The 18,289-nt window shown below is 35.5% G+C and overlaps 1 protein-coding gene and 1 non-coding gene across 4 annotated transcripts in view; both read left to right on the top strand.

Annotated features, from left to right (window-relative positions):
* The window catches only part of SPEN (spen family transcriptional repressor), a 77,867-nt gene that overhangs the window by 46,567 nt on the left and 13,011 nt on the right, over positions 1-18,289 (top strand). For 2 of the 3 annotated variants that reach the window (XM_045548633.1, XM_045548635.1), the window contains 7 exons: positions 2,421-2,581; positions 5,111-5,311; positions 9,031-9,182; positions 12,049-12,174; positions 12,521-12,634; positions 13,653-13,766; positions 15,348-15,448. In XM_045548633.1, coding sequence (XP_045404589.1) covers positions 2,421-2,581; positions 5,111-5,311; positions 9,031-9,182; positions 12,049-12,174; positions 12,521-12,634; positions 13,653-13,766; positions 15,348-15,448 — 969 coding nt within the window. The remainder of the gene's footprint in view (positions 1-2,420; positions 2,582-5,110; positions 5,312-9,030; positions 9,183-12,048; positions 12,175-12,520; positions 12,635-13,652; positions 13,767-15,347; positions 15,449-18,289) is intronic. The other variant, XM_045548634.1, reaches the window with a different exon arrangement.
* LOC123636319 lies at positions 4,817-4,921 on the top strand. Its single transcript, XR_006734505.1, has one exon. It is a non-coding gene; the product is annotated as a small nucleolar RNA U13 (small nucleolar RNA).

Here is an 18,289-nt window from a genome sequence, read left to right as displayed (position 1 = left end):
AGTTTAGGTTAGTATGTCAGAATGCAAACTCAAAACTTGTACCATTTTATCATTTCATAATTCATTTTGAAACCTATTGCCCCTTCTAGTTACCACTTCAAATTGGTTATCAGTCTATTCTGACAGTTAAATTCTACATCCTGTTGCAAAATTGTGGTATTCACCAAGAGAGTGTGATGACATTTAGAACAAATCTAATCTCTATTGGTATTTTGTACTTTCTTTTAAAATCGTTATTACCATTGATCATCTTTCTCTCCATTTTTATAATACAAACTTGTATCAAACTTGTTTTATTGTCTCATTAATTATTTCAGTAACCAGAAATTCTGGCCTTGCCCATATTTGTTTACTTCTTTACCATTGTTGCTAGGGAATTTTGGTGTATACAGTATTGGTAGTATTGTAATTTAAATATTTTCCTTAATGCTTACTTCATTGGCATATACTAAGTTGATAAGTCATACAACATATTCTATATTGTAGTCATCTGGTAGCCTTGTGAATAATCTTGTATTACTTGGAGTATTTACCACATATAACAAGCATTTTTTTCTTCTGTGTTAAAAACAGATTAATTTTGTTAACCCTTAATTTCAATGATAATCTAGTATTCTGTTTACTTAGTACTAGTAATATTGCTTTTGCTGGATGATCTAAAAAAAAAAAATTCTTTTTATAGATGGGAAAACTGAAGCCCAGTCAATTATGAGAGGCCTGGCAATGATAGCTTGTGGTTTTGTCTCAAGGCTTTTATCCCCGGTAGTTTGCATTTTTGTACCTCAGCTACCTCATTTGGGCTCTTACTGACCCAGGTTTGTTTCCCTACATTTTAAACTGCAGAAGGTTCTGATAACCTCATTAACTTTTCTCATCCTTTTTGCCTTAGCTTGTGAGATCTAAATAAAAATGCTGTGTAAATTCTCAGTTTTCTAGAAACATCTTTAGTTTTCAGTAAGAAAACACAGTATTTATTTCTTCAAAAAAAAAAAAAGCAGTAGCAAATTTTTCTCAGCCTAGGCTTAGACTCATTTGTCTGGGTGCATTAGTGATTGTCTTGGCTATAAGGTCTGTAGTTTTAGTACAAATGACAAAAACCACCATAGGTCTTTTCCTCTAGCTTATGTGCTTAAGATGGACTTACCACTCAGAGTTATTTGCTTGAAAGGTAAGGCTTCCACAGTGGGGAGGAGGGTATGAAACAAAATTTCAGAAAGAAAGCATTATCATCTGTAAGTAGCTTTTTATTGATCTATTTGAGAATGCCCTAAAAGAAGTTAAAACCATAGCAGTCTGGCATATCTAGTGCTGAAAAGAGAATTTTATGTTCTCATGTAGTTCTTAGGCATAATGAACTTATTTAAATAAATTCCTCTCTTAATCTGATTGTATAGGTTACATTTTCTTTCTGTCTTTCAATTGACTGTCTCCCCCTTTGATTATTTTATTAAACTGAAGAGTAATAAATTCTGTTTCATTAACTCTCCCTTCCCACATTGTCCACAGGGAAGAGAGCCTAAACTAACAAGATTCCAGTAACTTAAATAATATTTCTTTATTAGTCCTTTAAAGATTTAAAAATTATAATTACCTGGAAGATTATTTTGGACATTTGTTTTCCTAAAAATCAGTTTACCCATTGAGGTAGTAGTACCGCCACTACTACAACTAATAGTAACAGAGCAGTGCTCCTTCATTTATTGAGTACCTGTCATATTCCAAACTCTCTAAACCTGTGGGTTATTTTATTTAATTCTCAAGCCTGTGAGATATAGGTACTATTATTATTATTTCTATTTTATAGATTTGGTATTTTTTTTTATTCTTGCCACTTAAACTTTTGTGCAGTTAGAGATTTTATACATTTAGTATTAGGGAAAATTTGGTATGAAGAAATTTTAGAAATACTATTTTCATTTAGTTTTATTATGTTGGCCTGGAGTCCTGTTACATGAAATAACTTTGGGTATAAAATTATGATAGGAAACCAATTTTACTGAGGCTTAGCAAGAGGTTAAGTGATTTGTCCAAGGACACATGTTTTATGTCTGAGCCAAGATTTGAATCTAGATCTCTGAATCCAAAACCAATATATCCACTATTCTATTATTATTATTATACTAATTGAATTGCATTCACTAGTATTATTTCATTTGAAAAAAATTATTCGTAGAATGCAACAATTGCCTGTTAGATGGCATGTGGTGGTAAAAGAATGTTACTTTTGCTTCCACTTTTACTGTCTCTGCCATCTCTGAAGGTAGAGTATGAGACAGATGTGGAGAATATAGGGCCTCCAGAAATCCTAGTCCTAAAGTTTAGCCTGGTAGTTATTGCTACTTGTTAATTTTAAGAAGTTTAATATACTGCCCATTTTCTCTGTCTTTTCACTAAAGTTTGTTGTTGTTGCCCTTCTGCAGCACTGATTCCAGCAGTAGTTCAAGTGATGACTCTCCCGCACGATCAGTTCAGTCGGCAGCAGTACCGGCACCCACTTCCCAGTTGCTTTCATCTTTGGAAAAAGATGAGCCCCGTAAAAGTTTTGGGATCAAAGTTCAGAATCTTCCAGTACGCTCTACAGGTAAAATTTTGTATGACTGTACTTTACCTCAGTGCTAGTGCTGAGGAATGAGATAGATGGGGCAACTTGAATTTTATACTTTGTAGTGAAAACAAGTTTTTCTTTAGTGATTCATTAACATTTAATGCCATGTAAGAAAAAGGAAGTGATTATTATAACTTTATGTAGTTTTAGTTTGTTGTCCATGTACATATATAAAGATACCATGGTAGATATTTTCCTTATGCATACTATATACACATACATATCTACATAAACATTGTTTATCTATTATATGCATATGTATATATATATAAAGATTATGTGATCATGGATGATATATAAAGAAAGCATTGTTTATTTTTGAATAAATGTTTCTGGATTAAATATGTTGATATTGGAGGAAATCTGGTATGATGAAATACTGTTAACTATTTTCAGTTAGATTTATTATGTTGGCCTAAAGTCCTGCCTTACATGAAAGGAATTTCCAACATAAAATTCTTATAGGAAACCCATTTTAAAATACTAGCATTTTAAATGAGGAAATCCATGAATAATGTAAAAGTCCAGTTAAATGCTATTCTGTTGTCTCTACTCATGATGTTTTTAATTGACAGTTGACAATAGATGCGTTGTTCTTACATGGGGCATATTAACCATGTACACAAGTTAGAACTCTCAGTACACAGTCAAACCAACAAAGACCAAATTAAGTATTTCTTGGCTAAGTAGGTATTTCAGTGATAATTTAAATTATTTGTTAAAATTGCCTATGAAACTTGTATACCAGGTTTGTGAATAGAGATATTAAGATACAAAAGTTGATGAGCTTTTGATTTAGATGAGTAATTTAGAAATGGAGAAGGGTAAAATTGGCTTGCCTTTTTGTATACTTTTCACTTTTATAATGAAGCAAATTAACACAGGACCCCCCAGATAGTATGATTCATATGTAAAAGATATCAAAATTGTTTAGCATGTTACATGACACTTCTTACACAGTTTTATCATTGAGATGATACTTGAAAACCTAGAAATACGGCTTTCCTTCTTAATTGTTTACCACAGTTTTATGATAAATCCATATGTAAAATTTTTATATTTTAAGGGGTTTTTTTTTTTGGTCTTGTTTTTTGTTTTTTTTTTGAGATAGAGTTTCACTCTGTCACCCAGGCTAGAGTGCAGTGGTGTCATCATAGCTCACTGCAACCTCAAACTGCTGAGCTCATGCGATCCTCCTGACTCAGCCTTCCCAGTAGCTGAGACTACAGGTGTGCTCCACCACATCTGGCTAATTTTTTCTGTTTTTCTGGTAGAAATGAGGTCTCGCTCTGGCTGAGGCTGGCCTCGAACTCCTGAGCTTCAGCCATCCTCCCACCTCGGCCTCCCAGAGTGCTAGGATTATAGGCGTGAGCCACCACCCCCAGCCTGTTTTATTAAGTTTTAAACATACCCCAAAGTAGACAGATGAGGAAGATGAACTCCCCCTTACCATAGCTTCAGAAATTATCAACATTTTGCCATTCTTGCTTCAACTGTCTCCTGTGTTCCTCCTTTCCTGTTCTTGAGTCTTTTTGTTTTTAATTTTAAATTGAATCCACAATGTTATATCATTTCATACCTACTTAAAGATATATACTTTTGTACATATCCATAAAATATAAGGGCATTTTTCTGGATAGCCACAGTATCATTCTTACATAATATATAACCCCTACCATCATATAATACTTTATTTTCAGAATTGTGTAGTAATCTTCAAAATGTCTTTAGAGTTTTTCTTAATTTGAAAAAGTAATATATATATATATATATATATACATATATACATATATATATATATATATATATATATATATTTTTTTTTTTTTTTTTTTGAGACAGAGTCTTGCTCTTTTTGCCCTGGATAGAGTACCATGGCTTCAGCCTAGCTCACAGCAACCTCAAACTCCTGGGCTTAAGCAATCCTTCTGCCTCAGCCTCCCGAGTAGCTGCGACTACAGGCATGTGCCACCATGCCTGGCTAATTTTTTCTATATATATTTTTAGTTGTCTAGATAATTTCTTTCTATTTTTAGGAGAGACAGGGTCTCGCTCTTGCTCAGCCTGGTCTCAAACTCCTGATCTCGAGCAGTCCTCCCACCTCAGCCTCCCAGAGTGCTAGGATTACAGGCGTGAGCCACTGCGCCTGGTCAAAAGTAATGTTTTAATGATAACAAAACTTAGGTCAAAAATCAGGCTAGATCAGGCTAGAAACTTTTGTGGTTCATAAGCGTGATGATTGGGTTTTCACACTAACTAATATGAGCGTGCCTCTCTCTAACCTTCTTATGACACTGGCACATTACCTGTCTGATGTGAAAAAAAAAATCAGGCTAAAGATTTAGTAGCTTGCTTACAAAGTTGTAATTTTTCTTTTTTGGAGACGGAGTCTTGCTCTGTTGCCCAGGCTGGAGTATAGTGGCACAATCATAGCTCACTATATAACCTCGATTAAATTGTAATTTATTAGAAAAACAAATAACTTGTTTTTGTTTGGGATTTTAGATACAAGCCTTAAAGATGGCCTTTTTCATGAATTTAAGAAATTTGGAAAGGTGACTTCAGTGCAGATACACGGAGCTTCAGAAGAGAGGTATGGTCTGGTATTTTTTCGGCAGCAAGAGGACCAAGAAAAAGCATTGACTGCATCAAAAGGAAAACTTTTCTTTGGCATGCAGATTGAAGTAACAGCATGGATAGGACCAGGTAAGTGCTGAGGAAGCCGAGTTTAATTACAAATTACATACATTATTTCTATTGTAGTTTATGAGAAGAGGTAGCATATTATCCTGAATATGGACCCTATTCTGGCTTTATTTATTGTCGTACTTCCAGTGTCTTCTATTTTAAAGGGTTACTGATTGAGAATTTACACACTGAAGTTTGGAAACCCCTGATTGAAGGCAACTTACGAGTAAATTTGTAAAAGAATGAATAGAAACATTAAAATTCTGCTCTTTGTGAAGCGGAGACAATTGAGCTTTAAAACTAAGACTTACTGTTCAACTTAATAAAAAAACATTATTTTGGTGAGGTAGGGTGTAAAGATTTTTCTGTTCTTTTAAGAGTCTGAAAGGAAGAGCTTGAGGCCCTTGTTGACTCTAGCCTTCCCAAAAGGATTGAATTGGTTAAAATTAGGAGATAGTTCCTAGGACAATGACAACAGAATTATCCTGAATTAGAAAGCAGATGACTTCTTAATATCATTTTTTTTCCACCCACTCCCCTCTTAATATCATTTTGAGGGACTGATTAGACCTGTTTTATTTCTATTATGCCCAACATAAATTGGATCTGTTATTCTAGCTTGTGTGACCTTAAAAGATGGTGACAGAAGTAGGACTAAGGCTTATGGGTGCAACCCATTGAGAATTTCAAAGAAACATTTTAATTAGCTTGAACCTACCTGTAAGACATATTGCAAGGCAGGAAGTCTTCTCAGGCATGGCTTGGGTCAATGTTTCTCCTGTTTCAGAACCATCAGTAATACTTATTTAAAAATGCAGATTCCACATTTTTGTATAGTTGTGAGTTAAAAAAAAAAAAAAGACAGGGTCTGTTGACCCTACTTCAGCTTACTGATTGAGAATTTATACACTCAAGTTTGGGAACCCCTGATTTAAGGCAACTTGTGGGTAAATTTGTAAAGGAATGAACAGAAACATTAAAATTCTGCTTGTACCTTATGAAACTGAGATAATTGAGGTTTAAGACTAAGACTTTGGGTGCAATTTATAGCATAAACATGGCCCATTTATAGAGTAAACATGAATATTCTTGAAATATTCATTTTATTTGACAATTAAGAGGAAAAATATAATTTTCCTGATAAGGACATGTAAATGTTATTTTATTTATTTATTTTTTTGAGACAGAGTCTCACTCTGTTGCCCGGGCTAGAGTGCCATGGCGTCAGCCTAGCTCATAGCAACCTCAAACTCCTGGGCTCAAGCAATCCTCCTGCCTCAGCCTCCCAAGTACCTAGGACTATAGGCATGCACGACCATGCCCGGCTAATTTTTCTATATATATTTTTAGCTGTCCATAATTTCTTTCTATTTTTAGTAGAGACGGGGTCTGGCTCTTGCTCAGGCTGGTGTCGAACTCCTGAGCTCAAACAATCCGCCCGCCTTGGCCTCGCAGAGTGTTAGGATTACAGGCGTGAGCCACTGCGCCCGGCCGTAAATGTTATTTGTATATTAAAATAGACACAGAGTTAGAGTGAATACTGCAGAATGTGCCTAATTTTACAACGAAACATAGGAATTCAAAGGAATATTATCTTTTCAAAGGAATTTGTAGGTTATGCCTTCACATTCCTTCCTCTATCAGGTTTGAGATGTTCTACCCTAAATTATACTGTGCCTAAGACAACTCTCATTCTTAAAATTTAACACATATGGAATGGGTCAGAACTGCTTGAGGAATATTTAGAATGTCATATAATTTATGGAAGTTTTTAGAGCTAATCGTAATTGAGTAATGAAGATCTTATCCAGGGCCATTCAGTAGGTGACTCTGGTCTCCAAATGATAGGGCTAGCTTGAGATTTATACTGTAAAAAGCTTTTCACCTAACTATTTAGCATCCAGGAAATAATTGAGCTTTTAACCGCTTGCTAGTGAAGATTTTGGGGAAGTTTAGTTGGTTCAAGCATTGGAAAGCTGAAGATACTTTTCTCAGATGGGACAACACTAAATACCAGTTTAATGGGATATTTGAAAGCACTTGCATATGTTTTATTGAAATGATTGCTTAGGTCAAGGACTTTTCTTTCTTTCTGTCTTTCTTTTTTTTTTTAAATAAAGACAGGGTCTTTCTCTCTGTTGCCTGGGCAGTCCTCAAGGACCTTTTAAAAAGATCCAAATCCAAGGAACCTAAATTTGCTGATAGACACCTGGTGGCTTCTAAGATTGTACTTTTACTTTCTTAATCCTATGCCTAGCATTAGAATCCCCTAAACATGAAATTACAGGATAAATGAGGTTTTTCCAAATATGCGTAGCCATTAAGATTTTGACAGGTCACGAAGGTTAAATAGACTACCTGTGGAAAACACCTTTGTTTTCTTTGCTCACTGAATTTCCGATTTTGAAAATTTACCAAGCTGTTTGGTGGGAATGAAGCCATGACAGATCTTAATGGTTGCAAATCATCCCTTTCCCTTCTTATTGTGCCCTTCAGAGTATAAACCTCAAGATGCATCTGAATTATTTTTCCTATTGCAGTTTTTTTGGAAATACTGTTAAATGCCCACCCACTATTAGATAGTTTCAAGAAGACTAAGTTGAACTTAAAGTAAAATATACCCCTTTGAGATATGGTGAAAGTATGGAGACAGCTAGTATGAGCTCTGGGCAGTTTCTGGGTCTTTGATGAAACTGGTTTAGATTAAGCTGAACTTCCATTAGAACCATCGATGTGGAGTCAGAAGTGAGGTATATTGTGGCCGAATTCACTCAGTAGTTCTGAAGTTGAGTTTTTTTTAATACCAATGTTGCATTGACATCATCAGTAATGTTTAATAGCTGGCACTAAACACTTTGTTTCAGTAAAGTTGATTAAATATTAATTTTGGAGGGATGGCTTTGTTTTACATTTAGGAAAAAAAAAGACAAGAGAACATGCAGTTACTGTGCTATAATTGTTATCAACAAAACCTTACATGTCTCTGCCCTAGACCAAGTTCATAAATGGAGCTTCAGAGAAAAGCTATGATTGAATTAGAAATTAAGCCAGGGCTTTTGATCATAAAAAATAGAAATCTTAAATATCATTTAACCTCTTTTTGTTTGTCAGTGGGGACCAGATGATACCAAAAGAAGATATTTGATAAATGTTGCTTCGGTCAGTTTTCATACAGTATTCTTGAATCTAAAATTCCTACATTTAGATAGTTGTTAATTAGATAAACATGAAATGCTAAATATCTTGTAAAATGTTGAAAAGTAAATGAAGTTAAATAATGAAACTGGACTATTTTCAGGTGAGCTTTTATGTCTATTTCAGATTGTAGTTTTATACTCCAAATTGAGAGCCTGCTACATAATTTTGCAACCTAAGATTAGGTTCAAATAATTATTTTTGCTAGGGCTTAAAATCTATTTCTTTGTCAGTGATTATTTTTTAAACCAAATCAACTTAGTATATTTAAATTCAACCCATTTTTGTTTTAAAGGTTAAACAAAGTGTTACTTTATCCTTAATTTTTTTGACAAGTTTCTTTAGCCTTTGTATTCTTCGTTTGCTTTGGAGTTAACAAGGGGCAGCTATTTCTGAAAGTGTTTATGATATATCAGTTTTTGTGAGTATTCAAGCCCATTATTTCAGACATTTTATTTTTCAAATGTTGATTTTCCCATGGTATATAAACATACATTAAAACACTGTCTTCTCTTTTCACTCTGTCCCCATCCCGCTTACAGAAACAGAAAGTGAAAATGAGTTTCGCCCCTTGGATGAAAGGATAGATGAATTTCACCCCAAAGCAACGAGAACTCTCTTTATTGGCAACCTTGAGAAAACCACTACTTATCATGACCTTCGCAACATCTTCCAGCGCTTTGGAGAGATTGTGGTGTGTTTCTTTTACAAAGAAAACAATTTTAGATCTTTGTCATAAAACCTAAAGCATAATACAGATTATATTTGGAGAGATGACACATAATGGTGTAGTGTTCTATGTGTTTTTACTCCTCCTAAAAGATGATTTAGAGAAGCCCATTGGATATTATATGTTTGTCTATTTTGTTTGTACATACATATATTTTTATACATTTGTATCTTTCTTTGTCCATCGATTTCTATTTTAATGTTCTCTAGTCCTGTGGGTTGAAAGAACAGTCTGGAAGAGAAAAACATGTTTGCAAAAAAAGCAGCAGCAAAGTAGTATATGATTATTGTGTAATCACAATACCCATCAGAAATATGTCAGGGATTACTAGAATTTGGATGTTGTGTGTTGGAAGTTAAGTTCAATTCTTTTTGGAAGTTTTAATTTGAATCTTTTTTTTTTTTTTTTTTTTAAGAGACAGAGTCCAGCTTTGTTGCCCAGGCTGGAGTGGTAAAAAGGTGTGATCAGAGCTCACTGCAGTCTCAAACTCATGGGCTCAGGTGATCCTCCCACCTCAGCCTCTTAAGTAGCTAGGACTATAGGTGCATGCCACCATGCTCAACTAAATTAAAAAAAAAAAAAAAAAAAAAAATTTTTTTTTTTTTTTTTGTTAGTAACAAGGGTCTCGCTTTGTTGCCCAGGCTGGTCTTGAATTCCTGGTCTCAAGTGATCCTCCCACCTCGGCTGCCCAAAGTGTTGAGATTACAGGCATGAGCTACCACACCTAGCCCGAATCACTTTTTATGTTATACAAGTCATTGTTAGATTTAGGGATACAATGGTTTTTCTGTTTCCTGTGACTTAAAACTTGAGTCAATTTATAGTGAAGATATTTGATCACGGCTTTATATTTGGGATATACTATTTTGTACTGTGTTTGAAAAAATAGGGAAATTCTGTCTTTCTGATACTCTCTTTGTTAATAATAAACATTGCAGAAAGTGCTGTAGTATATATTTGGACTTCGGGGAGTAAAAACTGTTTTGAGTAGAAGTAGTTCATCTTTCATGGGTGTGAGTATGTGTCGATGTATCCGTCCATTCGTCTGTCCATTCTTGTTTACATATCATTGCTCTAAGCAAAAGATTGTTGGGTTTTTTTTTAATGACATAATCTAGTCTTATAAAGTATTGTTTGTGCTTGTGACTGATCTAAACCTCATCATACAGGAGCTAGGGGCAAGAGATAGAAATGGTTGGTAGAAAAGATGGAGAAAATAGAAAAGCTATATATTTAGAGAAATATACCAGCAAAACATTCATCTTCCTTTCTTTTTCAGTTATTTTGATTTTTCAATTTCTTTTGTGAGAGTAGTGCTACCGTAATTCCATTCAGTTCTACTGCCTGCCTAGACAGGTGATGAGGAGTTTACTAACCTGTCTGGCTCCTAGCTTCTTTTGTCTTTACACAGTTCTCTATTACTTAATTTGCTGTTTGGCATTCATAAGTTTATGAGTTGATAAAACTTTCAGGCATACTTTTATTTGAATGTGGCTACTACTTCAAATTTTGGAGCAGTGTGAAAAGATGTAATTTGGGTACATGGATGCATCTCATCATGAAGATTGCTAAAAATGGAATGATTGTGTTTTAAGAGCTATGGTTCTCAATAATGTAGACATGTCAGTATTCTGTTTGAAAATCGTAATCTCATCATGGTAGCAATTGCTGATGAGTGTCACTGTTTTAAATGACACATGCACTTTGGAAAAATGCCCTGCTGCTTATTGATAACAGATTAAGCCACAGCCAAAAGAACCTAGTTATTGAGTCTACCCACCAGTTTTCTTTGGAGATATTCCCTTAAGTGGAGTTATCCTGGGTTTTTATATTCTATATCATGGTGAAAATCAACTCCTATTTAGCATTACTTTGAGTAATTTTGAGTATAGGTCATTGCTTTTTTTTAGTACCCATTGAACAGCTCTTTAAATGTATTACTCATTTTGCTGTTTTGAGTTTTGATTATTGGCTTGTGACGACCTTTAAGGACAGTTACATAATCTCACAATACTTGATTCTGCAATACATGGCCCAGGTCATTATGTTTTAAATACAGATTTTTGCCATCTGTGTGGTTTCTCTGGACCATTTTTATGTTTAAGCCAAGTTTTTTCACCGCCTCCTCTTAGTAGGCAGGATGGGAGTGTTAGGTACAACTGCAGGTTTTGTGCTTTCCAGAAGAGATAGGGGTTTCCTTTATAAGTGTTTCTTTAATCCAGGGATGCTGTTCTGGTGGGTCTTCACAGAGTAGCTCAGGTATTTATATATTCATTCATTCTGGATATGACAGATTATTATCATATTTATCAATCAGCAGCCTTGGTTCAGTTGAATATACTGATAGAATGAGTCTTCTCATTCAAGATCGCATGTTTTAAATTACTTTTTGAAAACTTGAGTTATCATTCTTACTCTTCTCAGCTATTACATTTTAAGTGACATGGCCCCTAATACAGATTTTAGATATTGCAGAAGAGAATTATTTCTTAGGATTTCATTAAATAGGCTACCTTTTCTTTATTATCATAAATTTCTCTCTTAATACTGATGTTATGGATTTTAAATTTTGAATTTAGAGTTGCAGTACAGTTGCTTCCTCTGCAAAGAGCCTCACAGGGGAAGGATTTCATGGTTTGTGACTACAAATTCTGTGCTATACACATTTAAACTACTAATATACAGATGTATTAAGATGTATAATTTTAACTAAGAAAATGATTATTGGAAATACAGCTTTTTTGAGAAATAAATACCTGTATGGACTTGATTTATTCTGATTTATTTTCTTGTTGGCATATGACTAAGTGGTGTTGATTGGCTTTTTCAGGATATTGATATTAAGAAAGTAAATGGAGTTCCTCAGTATGCATTCTTGCAATACTGTGATATTGCCAGTGTTTGTAAAGCTATTAAGAAGATGGATGGGGAATACCTTGGAAATAATCGCCTCAAGGTAAATGTATTTGCATAAATTATTGTGCTGTTGTGATTTGCTTTGTTTTTTAAGATTTGGCATTTTTTGATGCATATATCTGATTAAGATCGCAGTAAGTGTATCAACCATAAAGGTGATACACTTCTTTGTATCCCCATCCAATTATACTATAATCTGAATCAATACTTGATTAGCCAGGCAGGATTGCTTTTTTGTAAATTTCTATTTGATTTTAACCAGATGGTTCGCACTTAAGATATTGATTTGCTAAGATTTCTACAAAAGAAAACTAGTTTTCTGAGAATTCTGTAGTTGAATAGTAATTGTGAATTTTACTAATAGAAATTTTGCCTTTTATATTCAGCTGGGTTTTGGAAAGAGCATGCCTACAAACTGCGTATGGTTAGATGGGCTTTCTTCAAATGTGTCGGATCAGTATTTAACACGTCATTTCTGCCGATATGGGCCTGTAGTAAAGGTAGGTGGGAGGTTTTGATGTGTGTTTCAACTTTACTTCTGACTCCTTTTTCTTGGTATTCCATCTTTTCAGTCCCAATTTTTTTAGTAACTTGCACATTAAAATTGTCTTTGCTGAAATTTGGTCTATAAGGGCATTTGCATGTATTACCTTAAGATATTAATATTTTGAAAAATTGTTTTGAACCATCTGGGATGATTGGTTTTGAAATTATTCTCATAGTACACTTAAATAGAATGAAATAGAATGCTTCTTAGGGACTTTTATAATTTTATCTCACATTACAATTAGGCTAGTTATATAATTATTTACATTTACACCAAATATGTAATTAGATTTTTTTTTTTAAAAGATGGTGACTTTGAAGGGACAGTCACACAACAGAATATGCATCTAACCAATGTTTATTGTGTGACACACCCACAAACAACAGGAAAAGGGTCTTTGGACCCAGTTCCATTATGTGAATGTAAACTTTAACTCCTTAAAAGCATGTTTACTCGGTGATGGGTATGTTGCATAACTTGGACATTTCTTTAAATGTAGCTTTTGTTGTTTGGAGAAACATACATCTTAAAAATAAAAAAATCCAGCTTTAGGACAGTAGTGCTACCTACAATCACAATTTACTGACATTCTTTGTAGATTCAGTATTCTTTACATTTCTTTTCTGCCTTTCAAGGTTTTTTTTTTAAAGCCAAAACAAACAAACAAACAAAATGCTTTTACTTAAATACAGTAGTCAGTCAACATGGAAAACAAACAAATTACAGAAAAATAAAATAAAGGCGTAATATACCTCAGGCTGTAATTTCCATGATTATAAACAGTCCCTGCATATTTAGCCTATGTTCACTGCAACGTGCATCATCAGAAAAGGCTTGAAATTTTTTCTAGGATTAAGTACATAAAATTATATTTTTTCTTGGCATTGTCCTTGTGACTTAGGATTTTGTTGGGACTGGCACCAAGTCCAGTGGATGAGGGCCTTATTTGGTTTCCGTTTTGTTTTTTACAGGTGGTATTTGATCGCTTAAAAGGCATGGCCCTGGTTCTCTACAATGAAATTGAATATGCACAAGCAGCTGTAAAAGAGACCAAGGGGAGGAAAATCGGTGGGAATAAAATTAAGGTGTGCAGAATGACTTTAAAGAGAAACAAAACAAAATCATATTCACATCTCACCCTCTCAGTAACTGGCATTTGTAGATTGCCAGCAAGGACAGTGGTTTACAAGACATGTAGTATATGTCTGCAGTGTTTAAGAGGAATATTATGATTTTTGTGCTCAGCTACTTATGGGCAGAGGGTCTTTTTTAAAAACCATTAGCTACAGATCCTTCCCTAAAAATCTCCTCAAAGAAGTATGCCTCTCGGCCGGGCGCGGTGGCTCACGCCTGTAATCCTAGCTCTGGGAGGCCGAGGCGGGTGGATCGCTCGAGGTCAGGAGTTCGAGACCAGCCTGAGCAAGAGTGAGACCCCGTCTCTACTAAAAAAAATAGAAAGAAATTATCTGGCCAACTAAAAATATATATACAAAAAAATTAGCCGGGCATGGTGGCTCATGCCTGTAGTCCCAGCTACTCGGGAGGCTGAGGCAGTAGGATCGCTTAAGCCCAGGAGTTTGAGGTTGCTGTGAGCTAGGCTGATGCCACGGCACTCACTCTAGCCCGGGTAACAAAGTGAGACTCTGTCTCAAAAAAAAAAAAAAAAAAGAAGTATGCCTCTCAGCGCTCTTGGTACCTGACGCGCGCATGTGGACACTCTCAGTACAGGCCCACCCACTGTTACCTGGGGGTATCTGCACACCCAGGGGCTGAAAGTATCAGTCCAGCTTTGCAAATGATCCTGTCTTCCTCTTCTAAAGAGTGGGTAACCACTGAAAGCTTAATTTTTTTTGGTCTGGTGTATGTGTTTTAAAATTTGGTATTCCATGGTAGTTTGAAGAAATTTATACACTTAATACCTACGATGGTTAGATTGAAACAACTCTTTTCAAAATGAAATAAGATATTGATTGATGGGTGTCATATGTTTTAATGACTTTTAGGCCCAGCTGTGAGTGAAGTTTTAATGTTCTTCCATATTTTATGTTCTAACTGTGGTTCCAGCAAATTTATTATGCTCATCAGAGATGCTGGATTTAGTTAATTTGATTTTTTTTTTTTTGGCTTGACCATAGCCCACTGTAATCTCAAACTCCTGGGCTCAAGTGATCCTCCTGCCTCAGCCTCCTGAGTAGCTGGGACTATAGGAATGCTGCCACTATGCTCAGGGAACTTTATTTTTTTGTAGACAGTGGGAGTCTTGCTATGTTGTCCAGACTGGTTTTGAACTCCTGGGCTCAAGCAATCCTTCCACCCTAACCTCCCAAAGCACTGGGATTACAGATGAGGCACCATGCCTGACTTCATTTGATTTTTAATTGCCATTTCAGTTTTCCATCTTGCCTTTTTTTTCACTCCTTCAGGGTTGGGTCTGAAACATTAAATTACATTTATTTATCAGGATTTGTATATTAATAGAATTTGGGAAATTTCAGGTTAACACAGTATAGTTTCGTTATGAGGACTGTTTCACTTGAGATAGATTTTTCTTTCCTGAAATTTGTCCAGAAGGGCTATGTTCTGAAGGATTTTCAAATTTGATAACATTTTCCATCTTTAAAATCTGAAACTTGCAACAAACACCTGCTGTCCTTTTTTTTCTTAAGGTGGATTTTGCAAATCGTGAAAGCCAGCTGGCATTTTATCACTGCATGGAGAAATCTGGTCAAGATATCAGAGACTTTTATGAAACCTTAATAGAAAGAAGGTATGTATTTTAACCCTATCAGTGTAGCTGGAGTTCGAATACATCAACTTTAGATGGGATGAAGTTTTATTTTTTAGCCCTTACCGCAACTCCCATCCCTTAAAAAACTTACATCTTGTGTGGAAACACAGGTTTATTTTTATGAAGCCAGTTTTTAGATTTCTTACTGAAAGCTCCTACAATTTGAAAGAGTTAACTGTTTTGCCGGAGTATAATTTTATGTACCATTAATTATAAATATAAATCATTCTGCCTTACAGTTTAAATTAAATTTGATAACATATGTTAGAGTACATTATAAACTGTTAAATGCCTTAGTATTGACAACATCCAGGATGTCACCACATATGTCCTCGTACATTTAACGAAGAAACAAAAACTTCCAAAAGAACATCAAGAGCTTTATTTTAAATTTGAATCTCTTAAATACATTGTGAATCAATAAGCCAAAGTATATATATAAGTTGGTGACTTGGGCAAAACTCATTTCCCCTTGTTAATATTTTCAGCCACGGTCGTGTAGTATTTGATATTTTTCTGCCAAATAGACCAAATATATTAAAACATTTTAACATAATGTCACCAGTTTCTTCAATAACTGATTACATGTGAAAATGGAAGCTATTGTCCATATGATCAAGCTGTTTGTCCAGACACGCCTCTATGATTAAGTCTCCTAGAATGTTACCAGTAGGTCTCCACCCCTGTACCCATGTGTTAGACAGAAGGCTTTGTGTGAAAAATGCCTTTAGACACTTCAGTTTTAGTATCAAAAGGGCTCTCTGACCAGGATGAGCCAAGGCCAGATTGTGCTGCTGGGATCCTGTTGAAGGTGTTCCCTTCCTACTGCCTGTCCTTACAAGTTCATTTTTGCTTAAATCATAGAGAGTGTATGTCACTTTGAGTCATTTTGTAGTGTAGTATTGTGCAGTAATCATTGAATACTTGGAGCTCCAAAAGGTTTAACTTCTAAGGTTTCGATGGTTTCTCACTAGTATATCAGAATCCAAATCCTAAAAGATCACAGATCATCAGTCTTGATAGGCTGTTGTGTCTCAGTTGTGTGAGTATAAGAGCGAGAGTGAGCATGAAGCTGTGTGTGCACATGCAAGAGAATGTATGTGTCTGTTGGGAGAGGAGAAAAATGTTCTGGGTCCTGGCTCCCCATGTAGCAGTTTGAAGTCATTGTTAATACATTAAGTGCTTAGGGGAATTCTTATCCATAAGTGCCTGAAAGTGTGTTGGAGGCCTGATTGTACCTAAGAGATAAAAAATCCATTAAAATCCTCTGTGTACATTAAATATTTTTTAAAAAGCAGTGTCTTGTGAGGGTTGGGTAATGTAGTGTGGGTGTTAATTTTTGTATATTACTACTTAAAATTCATTCATTTTCGTGATGATCTGGCTCTGGCTTTGTTATTTGGTTCTTTCGCAGGGTAACTTCTCTCTGTCTAGTGGTGGTTATCTCCTAATGTAGGAAGCAGGAGGGCCTTTGCTGGGACCCAGGTTTGGCCCATCGGGTTTCAGGTGGCAGTGCCTGTGGAATGCATTCCTGGCAGTAGAACTTGAGGACCTGGTGCCTTTTTCATAGAGCAGGAGGAAGTTATCCCACTGAATAGTTGCCACATGAATGAACAAAAATGCTTTAACTCTAGTAATAATTCAGTTTAGGAATGCAAACAATAACTCTGTTTTCACAAGGGTTTGCCATTTACAAAGTAGTATTTCATTTGACCCCTCAAATACTCTGTCAGGTAGGGCACTGTGTTCTGTTTTATGGAAGGAACTGAAGATCAGATGACTTTTGCTAATAAGGTCACAGGCTACTAAATGATTGGGCTGGGGATAAACCCAGGGTTCCTACCCACTAGTGCATTGAGCTTACATTTTACCAGAGTAATTCTCAAGATGAATTTATAGGGTCCCATTATGATTTAGGGGATTTTCTCATCTACTTATGGTAGTTTGGATATTGTGCAGTGATGTGAACAGCATCCTCTCCCCCACCTGACTCTTTGTAGTTCCTCTGTGTCCCTCTGTACACACCCCTGCCAGAGCCCCTCTGGCCCAAGTGCTCAGTTATGTTGTCCCCTGCTTAAGTTGTTGAGTTCCTTGAGGGCAGGACTGCTCATTTCTTTTTGTGGTCATGAGGCCCAGCAAAATTCATACTTATTTATTTATTTTTGTTTTGTGAGACAGGGTCTCACTCTGTCACTCCAGCTAGAATGCAGTGGTGAGATCGATCATAGCTCCCCTGCAACCTCAGATTCTTGGGCTCAAGAAGCTATCCTCTTGTGTTAGCCTCCCGAGTAGCTGGGACTACAGGTGTGCATCACCATACCTGGCTAATTTTTCTATTTTTTGTAGAAACAGGGTTCTCACTATGTTGCCCAGGCTGGTCTCAAACTCCTGGCCTCAAGCAGTTCTCCCACTTTGGCCTCCCAAAATGCTAGGATTACAGGTGTGAGCCATCATACTCGGCAGCCAAAATTAGTATTTATTAAACTGAACAGTACTTAACCACAAATGTTTACACAAATATCTGTGATTTCTACAAGGTTTTTCCATGCTTTCAGATATAGTTTTAGTTTGCTTAATTTTAAAAAATATCTTGATACTGTGTTTTTAAAACATGACTCAAGCCTACTATTGATGTGGGCAGTAGACTAGAAATGTGCCCATTCTAGGTGTCTTATTTGCTTTATAATATTAGAAGGCATGTCAAGTGTCCACCTTCATATAGGAAAATGGTACTTCCTTGAAGTATGTATTTATGGTGGTAGTGAGTTAAATTAGTCTAATTCCATGCCTAGTTAACATTTATTTACAAGATGGCTGGTC

Source organism: Lemur catta, chromosome 3, assembly GCF_020740605.2.
Source record: "Lemur catta isolate mLemCat1 chromosome 3, mLemCat1.pri, whole genome shotgun sequence".
NCBI classification, from domain to species: Eukaryota; Metazoa; Chordata; class Mammalia; order Primates; family Lemuridae; genus Lemur; species Lemur catta.
This window is presented reverse-complemented; position numbering and strand designations above follow the sequence as displayed.